This window comes from Phacochoerus africanus, chromosome 3, assembly GCF_016906955.1.
Source record: "Phacochoerus africanus isolate WHEZ1 chromosome 3, ROS_Pafr_v1, whole genome shotgun sequence".
Taxonomy (NCBI): Eukaryota; Metazoa; Chordata; class Mammalia; order Artiodactyla; family Suidae; genus Phacochoerus; species Phacochoerus africanus.
Genome location: NC_062546.1, coordinates 137,786,864 through 137,805,500, shown reverse-complemented (window position 1 = coordinate 137,805,500; position 18,637 = coordinate 137,786,864). Strand labels below are relative to the sequence as shown.

Below are 18,637 nucleotides of genomic sequence, written 5' to 3'. Positions count from 1 at the left end.
TATGGCTGAGAAATTGGATGCCTGACCATGCCTTTTTCCTTATTAAAACCTGTGCCTCACAGAATTGGAAGTCAATTCTGTCACCAGGCTTTTTGTCTCATAACCTGAAGATACCTTTGTTCAAAAGTCATCCTACTTTATGAAAATCTTATGCATTTAGTTGTCTTCTAGTGGCATTTTCCAGCCACCCAGAGCAGCCTGACTGGGTCTTTAGCTGGGATCTTTGAGGTGTGTCTACTGTGTGTGGCTGTCTCAATGTAGTTTGCTTTGCATCAGTGTTTGTCACTTGTCATACTCCACAAGTCACTTCCCAAGAAGAAGATTTGCTAGTGAGGATGTGAACATAGACTTAAATATAATCAAAACTAGCAAACCACAGCAGCAAACCATCATGAAATTTGATTCCACCAATAAATATAAACAGAAATGAGTTCCTTCCACTTCCCTATTCCCTAACGTTTTCACCAGCGGATGAGGGGCACTTAAAATTTCTGCCCAAGCACTTAAAGTTTATTATCAGGGCAAGTTTTGTTTTGTGTTGTTTTGAAATTCAATTAGGAAATCTAGATGATGATGCGTGGGAAAGATCCAATAAGTATTAATTCACTGGACTGTACTTTTATTAATCTACAATGTAGGCTGTGATTTTGGGGTATAATTTTGTAATTTCTTGCTTTGGGTAGTTATTCTTAATCCTTTTCAGCATGCTTTAACACAGTAGCAAGCAAGTTTCATACACCAATTAGGCTTTGTGCCAATTAAATTCAACTGGAACCAGACCTTAAATCCCTGGAGTTGTAAAGCTTTATTGTCTAAAATACAGAACCAAGAAATGGAAAGAATCACTGTCCTCTTATTTTATTAAATGTTACTTTCTCATGCAGTTGAAGTTCTGCATTTCCCTGCCTTAGAAAGATTGTTTAGTTGAAATTTTTAAATTAAACTAAAAATTAACATTCTTGCAATGTGTGCTTTTTCACCTGGAGGAACAACCCTGACTAAAAGATGGGTCTCATCTTGCTATTTCCCATCTGAATCTGCCTTTAAATAATATCCCAAGATGACTCGTTATCATATTGAAGTTGGAGAAGTCATGGTCTAGATACCTGGGAGCACAGCTGTGTAGTTAGATTATTTTAATTTATGAGATTTATGAGATTTTCTATTTTTCTATTTTTTACCCCTGAGAACAATTCATTGATTTTAACTCAGTCTCATAGACTGCTGGAATTGTACATATTGTTTTAACCTTTCAAAGTATCATTTTATGGATATCTTTATCATTAATGCCTTTTTGTAATATCTACATATATACTAAAATATAGATGAATAATTTTAAGACCCAAATTTTAATTTTTTTCTAATTTTAGAAATATATAGGGATTTAGAATTTTAAAAACCTTGGAATTTTTTTTCTAGGTTTAAAAACTATTTCATGGTATTCCCCTCTCTTCTGTGAATGGCATCTTTCATAGATAGCAATTGACCACTTTTGGATAGGTATGTTTAAAGATTTTAGAAAGAGTACAGGTAGAACAAATTATTTGTCTGCTAATCATTTCTTTTTTTTTTTTGTCTTTTTGTCTTTTTGCCATTTCTTGGGCCGATCCTGCGGCATATGGAGGTTCCCAGGCTAGGGGTCGAATCGGAGCTGTAGCTGCCAGTCTACGCCAGAGCCACAGCAACGCAGGATCCGAGCCGCGTCTGCGACCTACACCACAGCTCACGGCAACGCCGGAACCTTGACCCACTGAGCAAGGGTAGGGATCGAACCCGCAACCTCATGGTTCCTAGTCGGATTCATTAACCACTGTGCCACGACGGGAACTCCTGCTAATCATTTCTAATGTGCAAAGACAACACTTCTAATGTGCAAAGACAACACTTCTAATGTGCAAATATCCTGAGTTTGCTTTTGTGCTGTTTTCTTTCTTTTTTTTTTTTTTTTCAATTCTCAAACTTAATAATCTAATTGGAAGTTGATTCTAGGAGAGAATTGTTTTGTTTCACTGGCTGTTTTTATAGTGGCCTTAAAGTTTGGCAAGTAGCATGGTCTAGGAACAGGTATAGGAATTGAGAATTATAATTCGGTTTTACTAGTTAATTAACTAGAATTATGTCTTCTGTTGTTCAGAGTCTCAGTTTTTCCATATTTATAATGTGAATAAAGTATTTAAAAAATGATCTTACAGGAGTTCCCGTCGTGGCGCAGTGGTTAATGAATCCGACTAGGAACCATGAGGTTGCGGGTTTGGTCCCTGCCCTTGCTCAGTGGGTTAACGACCCGGCGTTGCCGTGAGCTGTGGTGTAGGTTGCAGCCGTGGCTCGGATCCCGCATTGCTGTGGCTCTGGGCGTAGGCCGATGGCTACAGCTCTGATTCAACCCCTAGCCTGGGAACCTCCATATGCCGCGGGAGCGGCCCAAGAAATAGCAACAACAACAACAACAAAAGACAAAAAAAAATGATCTTACAACATCATAATTTGGAATATAACTTCAATGCCTCATTTATATCAGCAATTAATTCCTGAGCCTTTTCAGGAAACTTTGGGTCATTCTTGCTTTGGATTTTATCTTAATCTCTCCATGTCAAAATAACTCAATTTATGTCAAAAATCTATTTTGAAAAACCTGTCTTTGGAATATTAGAAATTAATTACATCGTTGACTTTGGTTAGATGCAGTACTTTATCAGCTGCTAGTTTTGTTTTGCTCAAAGTCTTACGACCTAAACCATTGATTCTTAACTCTTGCATCCCTTTAGAATTCTCTGCAGAGTTTAAAATAACAAGAGCAGGGCCTAGGTACCATCCCAGAACAACAAAAATTTTGTATACTTTAAATATGTATTACTTATTGTGTATCATGTACACTTCATAAATCTACAAAAAAGTTTTAAAAAGTCTCTTTTTAATAATACATAGTGATCTAAACAGTGGGAGTTCCTTCCTCTCAGTAAAAACCACAATTGTCAAAAATAAATTTTTAAAAACCCTTAAAACCAAACAAATAAATACATAAAAGTAAAATCAAACTCTGTAAAATCAAACTCTGTAAATGGCCTAAGCCATTACAGTTTTTTTTTTTTCTCTCTCTTTTTCCTTTCCTTTTTATGACCACTCCTGCAGCATATGGAAGTTCCCAGTCTAGGGGTTGAATTGGAGCTGCAGCTGCTGGCCTACACCGCAACAGTAGCAACATTACTTCTGCGCCACAGCCTGTAGCACTGTGGGATCCTTAACCCACTGAGCAAGGTCAGGGATTGAACCCTCATCCTCACGGAGACTACGTTCATTGGGTCCTTAACCTGCTGAGCCACAATGGGAACTCCACATTGCAGTTTTAGAGAGATTTCCACTCATGTGTATCCAAAGTTGAAGACCACTGATGGAGATGCTTAATGTTGAGTGTAATTTATCATTAATGGAAGCCTAATATTGTACATTAGCAGCAAAGAAGAGAAAAGTCATATATAACCCCTGGAGGATCTAAGTTGGAATGTTCAAGTGATCAGCAATTGATAAAACTATTCCCTTGGAAATAATCTGATAAAAGCAAAGCATCATGTTCCTCCTTTAATAGACTCAACCACCAAAATGTCTCATTTTTTTTAACTCTCCATGTCAAAATCTACAGTCTCATCCTCCTCAATCTTTATTTCCAAAAACACAATCTGAAAACAGGTTTTTGTTTTTGTTTTTGTTTTTTTTTAAACTCATTTGTCCAGAAAAACTTACTTGAGGTGATATGAGGCTATTTGGAGTTTTTCCCCCTAGGTTTTTCCCTTGTCTCTTTACATTTGTGGTATCAGTGTCTGACTACTAAGGAACTTATTTTAGACAACTTCAATGAAAAGCTCAAGATGCTACATCAGACCTGAGTTTGAACACAGTTGGGGGAAATGCTGCTCATCCACTTAAACTGAATGACCTTGGCCAAGCCACTTAATCCTCTTTGGCTTTTCATGTCTGCCAGTAAAATGAGAATAGTGTAAACTTAACCAGATTTTTGGAAAGGCTAAATGAGAACTATGTAGAAAGTGTTAAAATATCAGGAACCAAATCAGCTTTTAACAAAAGCCAACCATTGTTTTCATTATTTCTAATAGTAAATGAAATCTTGGTTTTCTTTTATCCCTTTTCTGGTTAACAAACGTTTATTGGGTGTCCATTATGTCACCATGCTCATGGTAAGTGCCAAATAAACAACCATGAGTAAGGAAGACACTGTTCATGTCCTTCAAGAGCTTTTCTTGACTCCTTCCTTAAAGATACCCAATTCTAAAACCAAATTGAGTGATTCCATTCTTTCGATAGATAAACATACATACCTGATAGGATTATTGCCCTCTTGATGAACTTCTCTGGTTTATAATTTATTCCTGAGAAAGAACTCTCTTCCTGCTGTCTCATTATTTGATCCTTCTTTCTAATTCTCCACCATACCCGCCAATGTGATTCCTGGTATAAAATGTTATGGAAAAGTCATAACTACTGTAAAAAGATCTAGTTCTCTCTTCTCTCTGTATACACTCCCAGGACTCTGTATACACCCCCAGGTCTCCCTACAATATGTTAAAAAAAAAACCATTTTTTAACACATTGTAAGGACACCAGCTCGTTCCTTCTCAAATTCCTTATCTAGCCTGCTGTGGCTACTGAAGAAATCTAGTATCACTGTATAGCACTGGAGAAGGATATTTTTGTCTCAGAGGCAGAAAGGAGACTGAACGTGGGTTAATTTATTTCTGCCTTTTATCAAGCATGAACATTTTATGTCAGAAATTATACTTGTGGATAGGATGGGGAATTAGAAAGAAATATGGAACTAATGATACCATTGGAAGAGAGAAATGTGATCAGGTTGTATTTCATAGGTTGGAGACCATTATCCTGTGAAAATGGAACATTTTGCTCTTCCTTTTCTCCCTAGAACCTCTTATATCACTGGTGCCCTGTTAGTCTGAGAGTGTCCTGGATCCTAAGCCCGGGTCATGATTACAACCAGTCTATTGGAGTCTCTGCTAAAGTTTATTTCTGGTTTTGCACTAAAGCTTGTTGGGCCATGTCTCATGAAGTTTACTTAAGATCATCCACTGTTAAACAATTAACATCTCTCAAGGGTAAGATACAGATTGTATCCACTTGACGTAGATACTTTATCTGTCAATCTATTTTCCCTTGATTCTCCTTTGTTTTGCTTTCTTATTTCCTTTGCTCTTTCCAGTTTCTCCTTTTTCCTCCTCAGCCCTTAAATGTAACTATTTCTCTGGCATTCTTTACTTTATATTGTACATGAACTCTTTTGTACCCCAAGACTGTCAGATTTTTTTTTTTTTAATCTGTGTGTGTGTGTGTCTTTTTAGGACTGCACCCACAGCACATGGAGGTTCCCAGGCCTGGGGTGGAATTGGAGCTGTAGCCACCGGCCTACGCCAGAGCCACAGAAATGCAGGATCTGAGCCACGTCTGTGACCTACACCACAGCTCATGGCAATGCCGGATCCTTAACCCACTGAGTTGAGGCCAGGGATTGAACCCCGCATCCTCGTGGATGCTAGTCAGCTTTGTTAACCGATAAGCCATGACCGGAACTCTGTCAGATTTTCACCTGTAGCACAGAGGTTTTCCCTGATTTTCAGTCCCATATGTCTTTTTGCCCATGGGAACTCACTTTGGAAGTCCTACCAACATCTCAAATTTGTCATGACCAAAATTGAACATCCCATCCCAAATCTATCTTCCTTCCATATTCCTTGCCTTTATCGATGTCATCACCATACTCATCCACTTTCCACTCTTCCCTTTCTGTCATCAAGTCCAATTCCATTTCACTTATGGACTCTCTTGAGTCAGTCCCCTCCATTATTCCTGCTCCTCTCAACTCTTTACCTTTACTGGTGCTCAGGAACCTGTGATATTTCTAAAACATAAATATGATTAATGTCCTTTTTAAAAATCATTCAACACTTTCCATTCATTCAGGACAAAATTGGTAGATTCCAGATTGATTTTGTGAGCCAATCTTTACATGACCTTCCTGCTTCACCTCCTGCCCTCTCCTGCCTGTGCCTTCCACTTTTGCTGTACTCAAGGATTGACCATATCTTTTCTTGATTTTATGCCTTTGCATCTGCCACTCCCCCCTTTCCTTGCTCTTCCCCACCAGCCTAAAAATTGCTTATCTTTCAAGATTCTGCTTCATGGTGTCACCATGGGAAATTTTTACAACATATCTCCTTACCCTCTGTGCTGCTTTCTAGTCTCCATCATAGCTGATACCACACTGCCTTGTGGTTGCCTGTTAAACTGCCGTCATGTGTATTGGCCTCTGCTCCTTCAAGCTGACCTTCAAGGTATCTTTGCTTTCATGGTAATTGAGTAGCTCGACATTTGACATTACTACAGTTGTGTGGTTGTGAAACTCCTTATATCTTAAAACAATGTAAAAAGCTTTAGAGGTTAATGTAAAAAGCCTTACATGAGGCTTTTGAAGCAACCAAAACTCAGAAATGTTGGACTCTCATTTTTATGGGCAGTAAACATCATAATTGAGATATCTTTTGGAACCAAAGTGCTCATCCTGTACTGAAAAATATAGAGAAGTCCATTTAAAAACAGCATATAGAACTAATTTTTCAAATTCTGTTTATTTTGTTTATTCAGCTTAAAACGTCTTGCTAAAGGCAAGAGAATCTATCTTGGAACTTTGTTTTCTTATTTTAAATTTACTGATAACTTTGGAAAAGAAGCTCAATAAAGTGTTAATTTTCACTTCTATAAATGATATTTTCCTTAAAATATGGTTGGGGTTTAGGGAGCACAGGCATTTTCCTTGCCCCTTTGCCCTGGCTAATCACTTGACTGACTATAATGGTGCATGGTATGTAGTCTTGTACTGAACTCTTCACATTACGTTTTTTTACGCCTCATAAAGATAGTCCATCCTCACTGTGATTCAGGTTATAATCAGGTTTCTATTTTTCTTTCTGTTTCTTTTGCTCCTGGTGGCCCATATCAGGGTTTGGTAAACATGCTGCTCTGTTCTAAGGATCAACTGCAAGTAGCAGTTTATCATACCAAATACTGCTTTTATAACTCAATGTTCTCTCTTGCCTCTTTAGAAACACTTCAAGTGAAGCTTTCTGCTTTTTTTTTTTTTGGCTATTAGTTTTGTATTTGTATATTGAAAAGAGGTGTTATATAACAATACATTATCTTAATTTTCCAGTCTTTTTTGGTTCTGTAATATTCACAAGTACTATCGGGTGAGCAAATTTGGGGGCATGACAGTTTACTTGGTGGTGAAACTGCTTTATAATCTTAATTGATTTTTGTCAAAGTAAAAGTTCATAGGTTGATGGCAAACTTATAAAAATAAAAGCCAGGAGTTCCCGTCATGGCTTAGTGGTTAATGAATCTGACTAGGAACCGTGAGGTTGTGGGTTCGATCCCTGGCCTTGCTCAATGGGTTAAGGATCCGGCGTTGCCTTGAGCTGTGGTGTAGATCGCAGATGCAGCTCAGATCCTGTGTTGCTGTGGCTCTGTCGTAGGCCAGTGGCTACAGCTCCGATTAGACCCCTAGCCTGGGAACCTCCATATGCCTGGGAACCTCCATATAGCCCTAGAAAAGACAGAAAGACGAAAAAAATTTTTAAATTAAAAATAATAATAATAATAAAAGTCACTATTTTAGGAGTTCCCTGCTGGCGTAGTAGGTTAAAGATCTAGGGTCATCACTACTATGGCTCATGTCACTGCTGTGGTGGAGGTTCAATCTCTGGCTTGGGAACTTCTGTATGCCATGGATGTGTTACCCCACCCCCACGCAAAGCCACTGTTTTACTGTATGCCTGACAGTGAATGTTAGTATTCCTTTGCTTTCTTATGGATTACCCCTTTCTTTACAACCAGCTTAATGAAGTCCTTTGGCTCCTTGGTTATTCAGCTAAGATTCTTTTAAATACACAAAGTATATTTATAAAATTAGTTTATGTATATCACATTGTAGGTATTAGAGTTAAGAAAAAATGTATTTTTTACTAGAGCAAAATCTCTAATATTTTATAACCCAATAGATTGTAGTTAATTATAGCAATTGTGTTCTTCCAAAAATGTAATTTTCTTGAGGGCAAGGTATCTTCGTATTTTTGTTAACCATAAGAGTACGTTGTTTACAGCTTATGTTCAGTTGTTGGCTGAGTGAATGAAGTGAACCATGCCTGCAGGAATGAATAGCTACTAATGCCATCTACCATTTCTGTTTATAGGTATTACAATTTAAGGAGAACTTCCTGCCAGCAAATCTATGATAAAAAATATACATAACAGAGGAAACTATAACTGTTATTTGTCCAGTGACAAGTTTTTAATGTCAGAATGGCTCACCTAAAGCGACTAGTAAAATTACACCTCAAAAGACATTACCATAAAAAGTTCTGGAAGCTTGGTGCAGTAGTTTTTTTCTTTATAATATTTTTGATTTTAATGCAAAGAGAAGTAAGTGTTCAATATTCCAAAGAGGAATCAAGGATGGAAAGAAATATGAAAAATAAAAACAAGATGCTTGATTTAATGCTAGAAGCTGTAAACAATATTAAAGATGCAATGCCAAAAATGCAAATAGGAGCACCGGTCAGGCAAAACATTGATGCTGGTGAGAGACCCTGTTTGCAAGGATATTATACAGCAGCAGAATTGAAACCCGTTCTTGACCGCCCACCTCAGGATTCTAATGCACCTGGTGCTTCTGGAAAAGCGTTCAAGACAACCAATTTAAGTGTTGAAGAGCAGAAGGAAAAAGAACGTGGAGAAGCAAAACACTGTTTTAACGCTTTTGCAAGTGACAGGATTTCTTTACACCGAGATCTTGGACCAGACACTCGACCTCCTGAGTATGTTGAAGAATATTCATTGTTTACTTATTATCATGAGGGTTTTCAGGGGAGGGCATTAGCTAAGGAAGGTGTTTGTTCTTTAGCCACTTTGAGGCCAAGAATCAGCGAATCTCATTTATTTAATCTGTTTTAATTATTTTTTATTTTTATTATTGAGGCAAGATTTTTTTATATTTGTGCTTGGTGATGCATTGCAGATGTGACAAATTATCATCTTAATTTGAAAGAAATTAAGAAAACTGAAATTAGAAAACTGAATTCTAGATTTGACCTCCACAGAACCACAAGGAAATTCTTATTTCTTAAATGCTTTAATTTTCTCATCTATTAAGGAGGAAACATGGGGTGAATTTTATGGGAACTGTGGGAGGTGGAGGAGTTGTTTCTGTTCCTCTATGTATTGCTGTAGAATAGAAATATTTAAAAGATGTGCCAAGATTTCGGAGCTAATAGATAATGATATTTTATGAGCTAAGTCACAGATTTTGTGGCTACTTTCAGTGCTATAATTTTATCCCAGTATACACAGTGTTTTGTAACCTTTAAGAAACAATATTGTTCTAATTTTTAATGCAACTGTGATTCTTTCTCTAGTTTTGTTGAATAAATTCATGTATTTACAGAGTTTTCTCCCTTTAGCTTCTGAGAGGGCAACATTGCTTTTTATTGTCACTTTGTTTACATGTTTATCTCAAGTATACAGTATTTTGATTAAGATTTCCCCAGATTCTACTGAGTTGTCTCATTGTTCTTAGTTATCCTTTTTGTAATTTTTGAGGTAGTGTTCGAATGCTCTCTTTGAATAGAAATAGCTAAAATGAATTCCAGCACTTTCAAACAACCTATAGATTTATTAAAAGTGCAAGATAGACAAACTGTAAGCCAACCGTGCCTACATATTTTGCTTCCTAGTTACAGCAGAATTATGTTTATAAGTGAACCTGAAGAAAAGTATTTAGTACACTTAGGTCTATTGCTTCCTTCATATTTTTCTAGATTTATGATGATGAACACCTGCTCCAATGATGAGCCCCGAGCCCCTCAGTATTGAAGTTGTGTGGATAAGATTTTTGTTGCTTTATTCTAAATTGTGTGATTCAGGGTTAAATTACTTAGCAGTTTAAACGAATGTGTGAACAAACAAATGCCTGTAAAATGTTCTAGCCATTCTAACACAGTATAGTTCCTTTTTTATGTTTAATAGGTTAGTAGGTTAAAATGCACTATGGCACTTTACTGATTTGGGGAGAGGTCTTGATTGAAAAGTAGCCCCCATCACAAATCAAGAAGCATGATATTATTTTTTGATGTGACAAAGTAAGCTCAAGACAAGTCTTTTTTACCCAATATGGCATTGAGAAGCTGCAATAATATTCAATAATGTTAATCAACAAGTGCAAAATAGCTAAGAACACAAAGAGCCTTTTTTTTTTTTTTGGACTGGAATGGATACCTAGAACTGTGAAGAGCTGGTGAGGTTTTAATACTTCCATAGTTTAAATTTAACTTATATTATTAGCAAGGAACACATTTTCTGAAGAACTGCTAATCTTTTACATGCTCATTAGACATATAGATCCAGTTTCTCCCAAAGCCAGATGGTCTTGTGAATGATAATTTAAGCACATTTCTATATGCTAGACCTTTCAAATGGTTTGACTGGGAATCTGCAATCACTTTGACAAGTTATTTTAACTTCACTACTTTAAATGACATGTGAAACAACGTTTAAAGTGTAAGTTGAGCATGCTAATTGTTTCAAAATAAATGGGTTTATAAAATCATATTGTGAAACTTTATTATCACTTGAATTAGTGATATAACATTACACTTTTACTTGATGTTAGTCCTTACAGCTGAACAAATAAAGCCTAGCTTTAAACTGAGGGAAAGCCTTGTGAGATTAAAGTGATGACACTTTATTAATATGAATTTTTGTGAAGTTTTACATTTAAAATCTTCAGAAGCTTTTTATAATTCTTGATTAATATTCTGTTAATTAGTCCCATGGCAAATAAATATAAGGAAAATTTCTTTTTAATCCCAAAGCTCCATCCCCAAAATGCTTGTAATACAACAAATTGTATGGTTTTTTCTTAAAAAAGAAATACTATAGCATGGAATTTTTTGTAATTTTTACTTATCCTTTCTGTTGGTTATTAAGAATTTATGTATTAAAAATATAAGCTTATATTTAGTCATTTGTTTCTGTGTAATTTTAACTCAAGTGGAGAGATAAATAGGTAATTTGTGCTTGGACTTCATTTATTTATTTTTTTGATTTTTAGGGCCACACCCATGGCACATGGAGATTCCCAGGCTAGGGGTCAAATCGGAGCTGTAGCCGCTGACCTACACCACAATGCCAGATCCAAGCCGCATCTTCGACCTATGCCACAGCTCACGGCAATGCCGGATCCTTAAGCCACTGAGCAAGGCCAGAGATCGAACCTGTGTCCTCATGGATCCTAGTCAGATTCTTTTCTGCTGAGCCACGATGGGAACGCCTGGACTTTATTTTTACTTCGTAGTTTATCCAAGGTTCAATTTAGTATAAATCATTTGCTTTCATCTCCCAGTGAGGATGAATGTGGTCGTTTTCTTCTGCCTATGTATGTTACACTTTAAAATCATGAAGGTCCTAGAGAGCAAAATCATTTTCACCCAGAACCTTCCTTCTCTTTACCTAATTGGTGGCATGGACATCCTCTCGTACTTTATCCCTAATTTAATTCCTTTTTGTTACTCCAAATATTTCAACCTAAACACCTCCCTCAGAAAAGCATCTGAAACATACTTGTATTGAGGTGTAGCTATAAAAGTAGTCATTAATGGAGTACCTGTCATGGCTCAGTGGAAATGAATCTGACTAGTATCCATAAGGATGCAGTTTTGATCCCTGGCCTCGCTCAGTGGGTTAAGGATCCAATGTTGCTGTGAGCTGTGGTGTAGGTCACAGATGCTGCTCAGGTCTGGCATTGCTATGGCTGTGGCGTTGCTGTAGCCACCTACAGCTCCAATTTGACCCCCAGTTTGGGAACTTGAATATGCTGCGGGTGCACCCCTCCAAAAAAGTAGTAATTAATGAGAGTTTGTAGGGTGTCTTTTTAAGGGTGGCTTTCCCAGAATTCTAGTACTGTTCTGGGGGTTCTGGTTTCCCATTGGCCCTGGCAGAGCAACTGAAGTGTGCCTGGCATTTATGTCCATAAGTGAATGGTTCACTTCCTTATCTTTGGATTTGAACGGCACTGTCTGATTGTTCACACACTATTATAGTGGCTTTTGGCTGTGTGGGAGGATTTCAGAGTCTATTATCTAAAACTGTACAGCTATTTATGGTTTTTAAGTGAAATGAGAGTTATTTTTTTATCTGTACCATAGAACACACATATTTTCTGTTGCAGGTTCACTCTGTTTGATTTGACAATGTTTTGAAGCCCTCTCCTATATGTTATTTCATTTGATCCTCACCTCAGCTTAGCAGCTGAGGGACTGTGGTCATCTCCAGTCTCATCCACCCACACCCCAGTGCCTTCCTATGAAGATTATTTTTATTGAAGATGACATTGCTATAAAAATAAATTCAAGATCAATTTATAACTAATGTTTTTAGTGAATGGGTAGTACCACTAATCAGTCAAAAGCAACTAACGTTCTCTTTTCTTAATGGAGCAAAATGTTTAACACAGCATGACGTGTGGCATTTGGTAGGTACATCATAAGTTTTTGCTGAATTATGATCATTATAAGAAAATAAACTTTATAGCAAGCTATTTTTTCCCTTTTGTTTGAAGTTTTCTTCCTTTCTTCTCTTTCTTCTTCTTCTTTCCTTCCTTCCTTCCTCTCTACTTCATTCTCTCCCTTTGTTTGTTTGTTTGTTTTTCTTTCTTTCTGTCTGTCATTCTGCCACACAGGGGACATATGGAAGTTCCCAGGCTAGGGGTTGAATTGGAGCTGCAGCTGCTGGTCTATCCCACAGCCACAGCAATGCGGGATCCTTAACCCACTGAACAGGGCCAGGTATGGAACCCAAATCCTCATGGATATTAGTCAGGCTCATTACTGCTGAGTACAGGTTAAGTAAATTGATTAAACTTAGATAATATTGCATACTTAGGAAAGTATCTAATTTAAGATAATCTCTACAAAGATGAATATTCATTTAATAAAGTTGCATTGTTTAAAATTTCAAATATTGAAGTTCCCACTGTGGCTCAGCGGAAACAAATCTAACTAGTACATGCAAGTTCAACCCCTGGCCTTGATCAGTGGAGTAAGGATCCATTGTTGCCATGAGCTGTGGTGTATGTCGCAGACGTGGCTCGGATGTAGTGTTGCTGTGGCTGTGGTGTAGGCTGGCAGCTGTAGGTCTGATTTGACCCCTAGCCTGGGAACCTTCATATGCCATGGGTGGGAACCTAAAAGACAAAAAAAAAAAAAAAATTCAGATATTAAGAGAAATGCCTAATTTCTACAAGGAAGAAAAAAACTTAGCTTTTATTTGAGCAATTACAAGTATTTGCCATTCTTACAGGTTATCTCACTTCTAAGTTATTTTTATTTAAAATGTTACTTGTATTTAAAATTATATTATTGAGAAAGCTTACAATAGCATGTTGTAATCCTTGATTATGTGATCAGTATCACTGGACATGATCTCTAGGTGAATGGTCTGTTTGTAAAAAAAATATTGCTTTGATTTATTTGCTTTTATATAGCATTGATCCTCTTACATAGAAACTATCCACTATCATTTCTATTGTGTTAAAAGTTAACTAATGATTATTTCACAGCTATACAATTACTAAAATTAATAAAATTCATAATTGTTCTTCTACTTTGACTTTTTCTAGATGTATTGAACAAAAATTTAAGCGCTGTCCTCCCCTGCCTACCACTAGTGTCATAATAGTTTTTCATAATGAGGCATGGTCCACGCTGCTTAGAACTGTCCACAGTGTGCTCTATTCATCACCTGCCATTCTGCTGAAGGAAATCATTTTGGTGGATGATGCTAGTGTAGATGGTAAGAAAGCACATGCAAAGTAGATTGTCTCCTGAGTAGATCAATGTGGTGTTGTCCAAAGTCTCTTGGTTATATTGTACTCTCTGTATGCCATCCCAGAGCTTGAATATAAATTATATTCTTATTCGCCATTTATATTCTTTCATCCATGTAGGGTGGATGAAAGAACAATCTAAGGATGTCCATATTCAAATATTTTGGAGTTAAAAAGTGTGTGAAACACCATTATTCATAACTTTGTAGTCCTTAATGTGAGACTTTTATTATAAGACATAGAGGTTAAGAGCACAGACTTGAGCCTTGAGTTAGGCTGCCTTGGTTTGAATCCCAGATATGGTCCTAACCAGCTATGTAATTGGACAAGTTACTTAATACCCCTATGCCTCAGTTTTTTTATATTTATCTGCAAAATGGGAAAAATGCCATATGTCATCAAATTTATTTTATGATATGTTATTAGTTTACATACCATTAGAATAAAAGACCCTTACAATCAATTAAGCTAGCTTGCCATTGATTATAAGTATATAATTGTATAGCTTAGAACTGAGGAAATATATGATAACTCCTGGGGTTGTTTTAAAGACTAGATGAATTAATATAAATAATACATGAATTAAATATTAAAAGGAAGAGTTACTATATCCTGTTTTATTTTGGCTCTTTTAAGTATTCAAGTACCATTTACAAAGTTAGCCAAAATCTTTAATGAATTTTCACTTAATTATACAACTCAATGGTCAGTTGCTTGAGTTTCACATTTTAAATTGGACCCATAAGGATACTCTGACAAATACTCTAATTTGCTGAATTTTCAAACATTGCAAGTATTTTAAGTATCAAACAGATATAGATTATTTCAAAATCATTTCATTGTTTGCAAAGCTTATTCCTGAATGAGCTCAAATTTGGAACCAGATTTTTTTTTTTTTTTTTTTTTTTTTTGCTTTTTAGGGCCACATCCACTGTGTATGGAAGTTCCTAGGCTAGGGATTGAATTGGAGCTATAGCTGCCAGTTTATGCCACAGCCACAGCAGCGAGGAATCTGAGCCACATCTATGACCTACACCACAGCTCACAGCATCGCTGGATCCTTAACCCACTGAGCAAGGCCAGGGATTGAACCCTATTCCTCATGAATAGTAGTTGGGTTTGCTACCACCGAGCCACAACGGGAACTCCCTGGAAAAAGATTCTTTAAAGTCACATTCGAACTCCAGCACTAACTAGTTGTTTCTTTATCTATAAAATGGGAATTTTCTCTCCCATCAGATCTAAAGCACCATCTGTTTTGAAATAAATCATTATTTTGTAGACCATGAGAAAAAAAACAAAACCCTGCTTCCTGACAGATGACGTCAGTAATTATTTCTACAAAAAATTCTACATATTCCTATGGTTTCAAAATATCCTGAGTGAACTGAGGTTATGGTCTCAAGCTAAACTAACATCTACATGCAATAAAATTGCTTTTCACCAGAGACCTTTGACTTGGGTGCGAAACCTGTCCACCAAATAGGGAAGTGTTCTAGTTCAGGTCCCCTGGATTCAAGTTACACACTATGTATAGATCTTTGGTTTGAATCTCAAATCCTCTTACCTGGGTTACTTCATCATCCAGTTGTAATCAGCTAATTTACTTATTGCTTGATTCTGATTTTTTAATTCCTTCTATCTTTTTGGACCAAAGTATATGGACTTTTAAGTGACATCTGAATAAGTTCTGCATACCTGTGGTATGCTTTTTCTTAAAAAAAAAAAAAAATCCCAAACTCTATTTTACAAATCTTTTCTTCTTTAGTTTATTGAACTTTTTCCTCAGATGATTTTTATTTTGTTGATTTTTGAAGAAGTTGGGCAGTGGGGGCACAGTTAGACTACTTCTAGTAAGCTTTGAGTTGAAGGTAACCTGTATTATTTAATTGCACAACAAGACTAATAGAATTAGAGGAAATCAGATAAAAAATGACATCCATTTATAATCTTCCTGTTTTAATCAGTTTAATCTAATCACTGTCTAAACATATAATGTTTATCTAATTATATCTATGTCAGAAATCTAGTTTTTAAATTGGATATTTTCCCATAACATTGTTAATAGCCTGTTTCTGTTACGTTCAAAACTTTAGTTTTTTCTTTTTTCCTTTTTTTTTTTTTTGGTCTTTTTGTCTTTATAGGGCCACACCCTCCACATGTGGAGATCCCCAGGCTAGCGGTGTAACCAGAGCTGTTGCCCCTGGACTATGCCAGAGCCACAGCAACTCCAGATTCGAGCCGCGTCTGTGACCTTCACCACAGCTCACGGCAACACCGGATCCTTAACCCACTGAGCACGACCAGGGATCGAACCCACAACCTCATGGTTCCTAGTCGGATTAGCTTCTGCTTTGCCACGAAGGGAACTCCCAAAACTTTAGTTTTAATGATGATGATGAATTAGATACATTGTACTTAACCTTTCACTTTTATTTACCCTTTAGTGTTAGTGTACATGATACTGCAATAAATCCTTATGCTTATTTTTTTCCTCTTTTTTTAATTTTGTCTTTGGTTAAGTTAGGAGAAGTAGAACTACTTGGTCGAAGGATCTGAATAGTTTTTATAATTCTTTATAGCAACCAACAATAGATTTGGAAACGTTTTCTTGGTAAGGACTATCTTTGCATAGTAGTGTATTTTGTCTTACTGAATCAAAGAGCTATTAATGAGTACCCGTTACAGAAAATGTGTCCCTAGTTACTGTAAAGGAGCTTGTGAAGTAGGAACTATAGTCCCTGATATCAGTTTGCTGAAGAAAGAGTAGCATAAATATGTGGATAATCAATTAACAGAGAGCTAAACCCCAATGATAGCAAACAAAATATAATTAACATTTTCAGAGCACAGGCCATGTGCTAGTTGGTCCCTGTATTAAATGTCTTATTTGGATAGTGATCTTTCATCACATCGTCCCAATAATCCCCCCGGGAGGATAAATCCTAGCATGCCCATTTTTTTTAAATATTACTCAATGAATTTATTACATTTATAGTTGTACAGTGATCATTACAATCCAATTTTATAGGATATCCATCCCACATTCCCAGTGCATCCCCCCACCCCCCAAACTGTCTCCTTTGGAAACCATAAGTTTTTCAGTCTGTGAGTCAGTATCTGTTCTGCAAAGAAGTTGATTGTGTCATTTTTTTCAGATTCCACACGTCAGTGATAGCATTTGATGTTGGTGTCTCATTTGTCTGACTTCACTTAGCACTAGCATGCCCACTTTTTTTCTTTCATCCCCATTTTATATATAAAGAAACTGAGGTACGGAAAGGTAAAATAACTTGCCCACGGTCACAAAGCTAAAAGTAATGGTGCTATAAGTTGACCCAGGAAATCTGGTTTCATGGCTTTGTGTTTTTAACTTCACAAAATCAGGGGTATGGATGACAGCTAAATTTGGAGGGCAGATAAGAATTTACAGTAAGTTCAGAAATTGTGGGTAAATCAGAAACTTCTTTATATGAACAGTGGGAGAGTTTATTGAAGGAATTTGTAGTGATTCCATTTAAAAAATCAATTCCCATTAAGACCTATGAAATGTTTCTATTTTGTAAGTTTTTGCTTTACAAGTCTGCAATTAAAGCAGAAATATCTGTGACTATATTTTTAAGACAAATTACAATCCTGCTTGTCTTTCAGAGAACTAATTCTGAGGTACTTAGATGTTAAAAAGTTACTCTGAGACAATGTTTAGATGAGCTTATTTTTCTACAAAAGTTGGTCCTGAATTCTTACCTCCTTTATGAGTGTTTAAGCTTTAAATAAGCAACTCTCTTACCTGCATCGCTGGAGAATTGGAAAACACCTAATTACAGATAAAGTCAAAGTCACCTACACTTGCTTCTGAAATCTGGCAGAAGCAACATCAACCCAGGATGTTTAATGACATTCTCAATATTCCCAAATCTTTTTGAGTCTGTGCTATGGGCCCAAGAAGGCCACGGAAGAACTGCATTATATATGCAATGAAAAATCAGTAATTTAATGTTGAAAAAGCAGTCTTAAGAAGTTATTGAAAAATACAAACAACTCTTGACTGACTTGATTGAAATATTTTTCTTTTATCTACTGTTTTAACTCTTGCTTGTTAGTATGTATCTCATCCCAATTGGAAATTAAACACCCAGTACTAAAATTTTGCCTGTTTCTAACTTCATTCCTGGTTTGCATGCTCTCTTCTTCCTTTGTATTTTTACTGGAAAAAATTCTGTGTTGGGAGACTCTGGAGCTTTCGAAAATTTTCTGCTTACTCTTTGTAGAAATATTCTCAGACTGCTGTAGCCCTGGATTTTCCTACCCGTCTTTTTCCTCAAGATTTTAGTCTTAAATTATTTTGACCACTGCCTAAAATATCAGAGATTTTTTTTTTGAAACTTGGCATTATTTTTTCTATAAATTTCCAGATTTAAATATCAGTTTAAAAAAGAATCAAATGTCTTTTTAGCCAAATTCAGTTTCTTTTACTCTTTCCTCTCTTTTCTCTGGCCTTTAAATGAGTCTTAACTCCTGGGGTCTACTCCTTTTGAGCTTTCTCACTTCCCCCAAACACATTGTTTTTATTGATATGGCACGGACAGGATAAATATTTCTTAAAATGTCACGCATTATAATAGTTCAAAAGTTAAGATTTGCATGCATAATTTTAATTTTCCAATAAAGAGTTAAAAT

General features: G+C 36.3%; 1 protein-coding gene across 3 annotated transcripts in view; it reads left to right on the top strand.

Annotated features, from left to right (window-relative positions):
- Positions 1-18,637, top strand: part of GALNT3 (polypeptide N-acetylgalactosaminyltransferase 3) — a 48,819-nt gene that overhangs the window by 17,257 nt on the left and 12,925 nt on the right. For 2 of the 3 annotated variants that reach the window (XM_047772784.1, XM_047772782.1), the window contains exons 2-3: positions 8,271-8,894; positions 13,751-13,923. In XM_047772784.1, coding sequence (XP_047628740.1) covers positions 8,380-8,894; positions 13,751-13,923 — 688 coding nt within the window. In that variant the 5' untranslated portion in view covers positions 8,271-8,379. Of the gene's footprint in view, positions 1-4,717; positions 5,124-8,270; positions 8,895-13,750; positions 13,924-18,637 lie in introns of those variants that run through there. The other variant, XM_047772785.1, reaches the window with a different exon arrangement.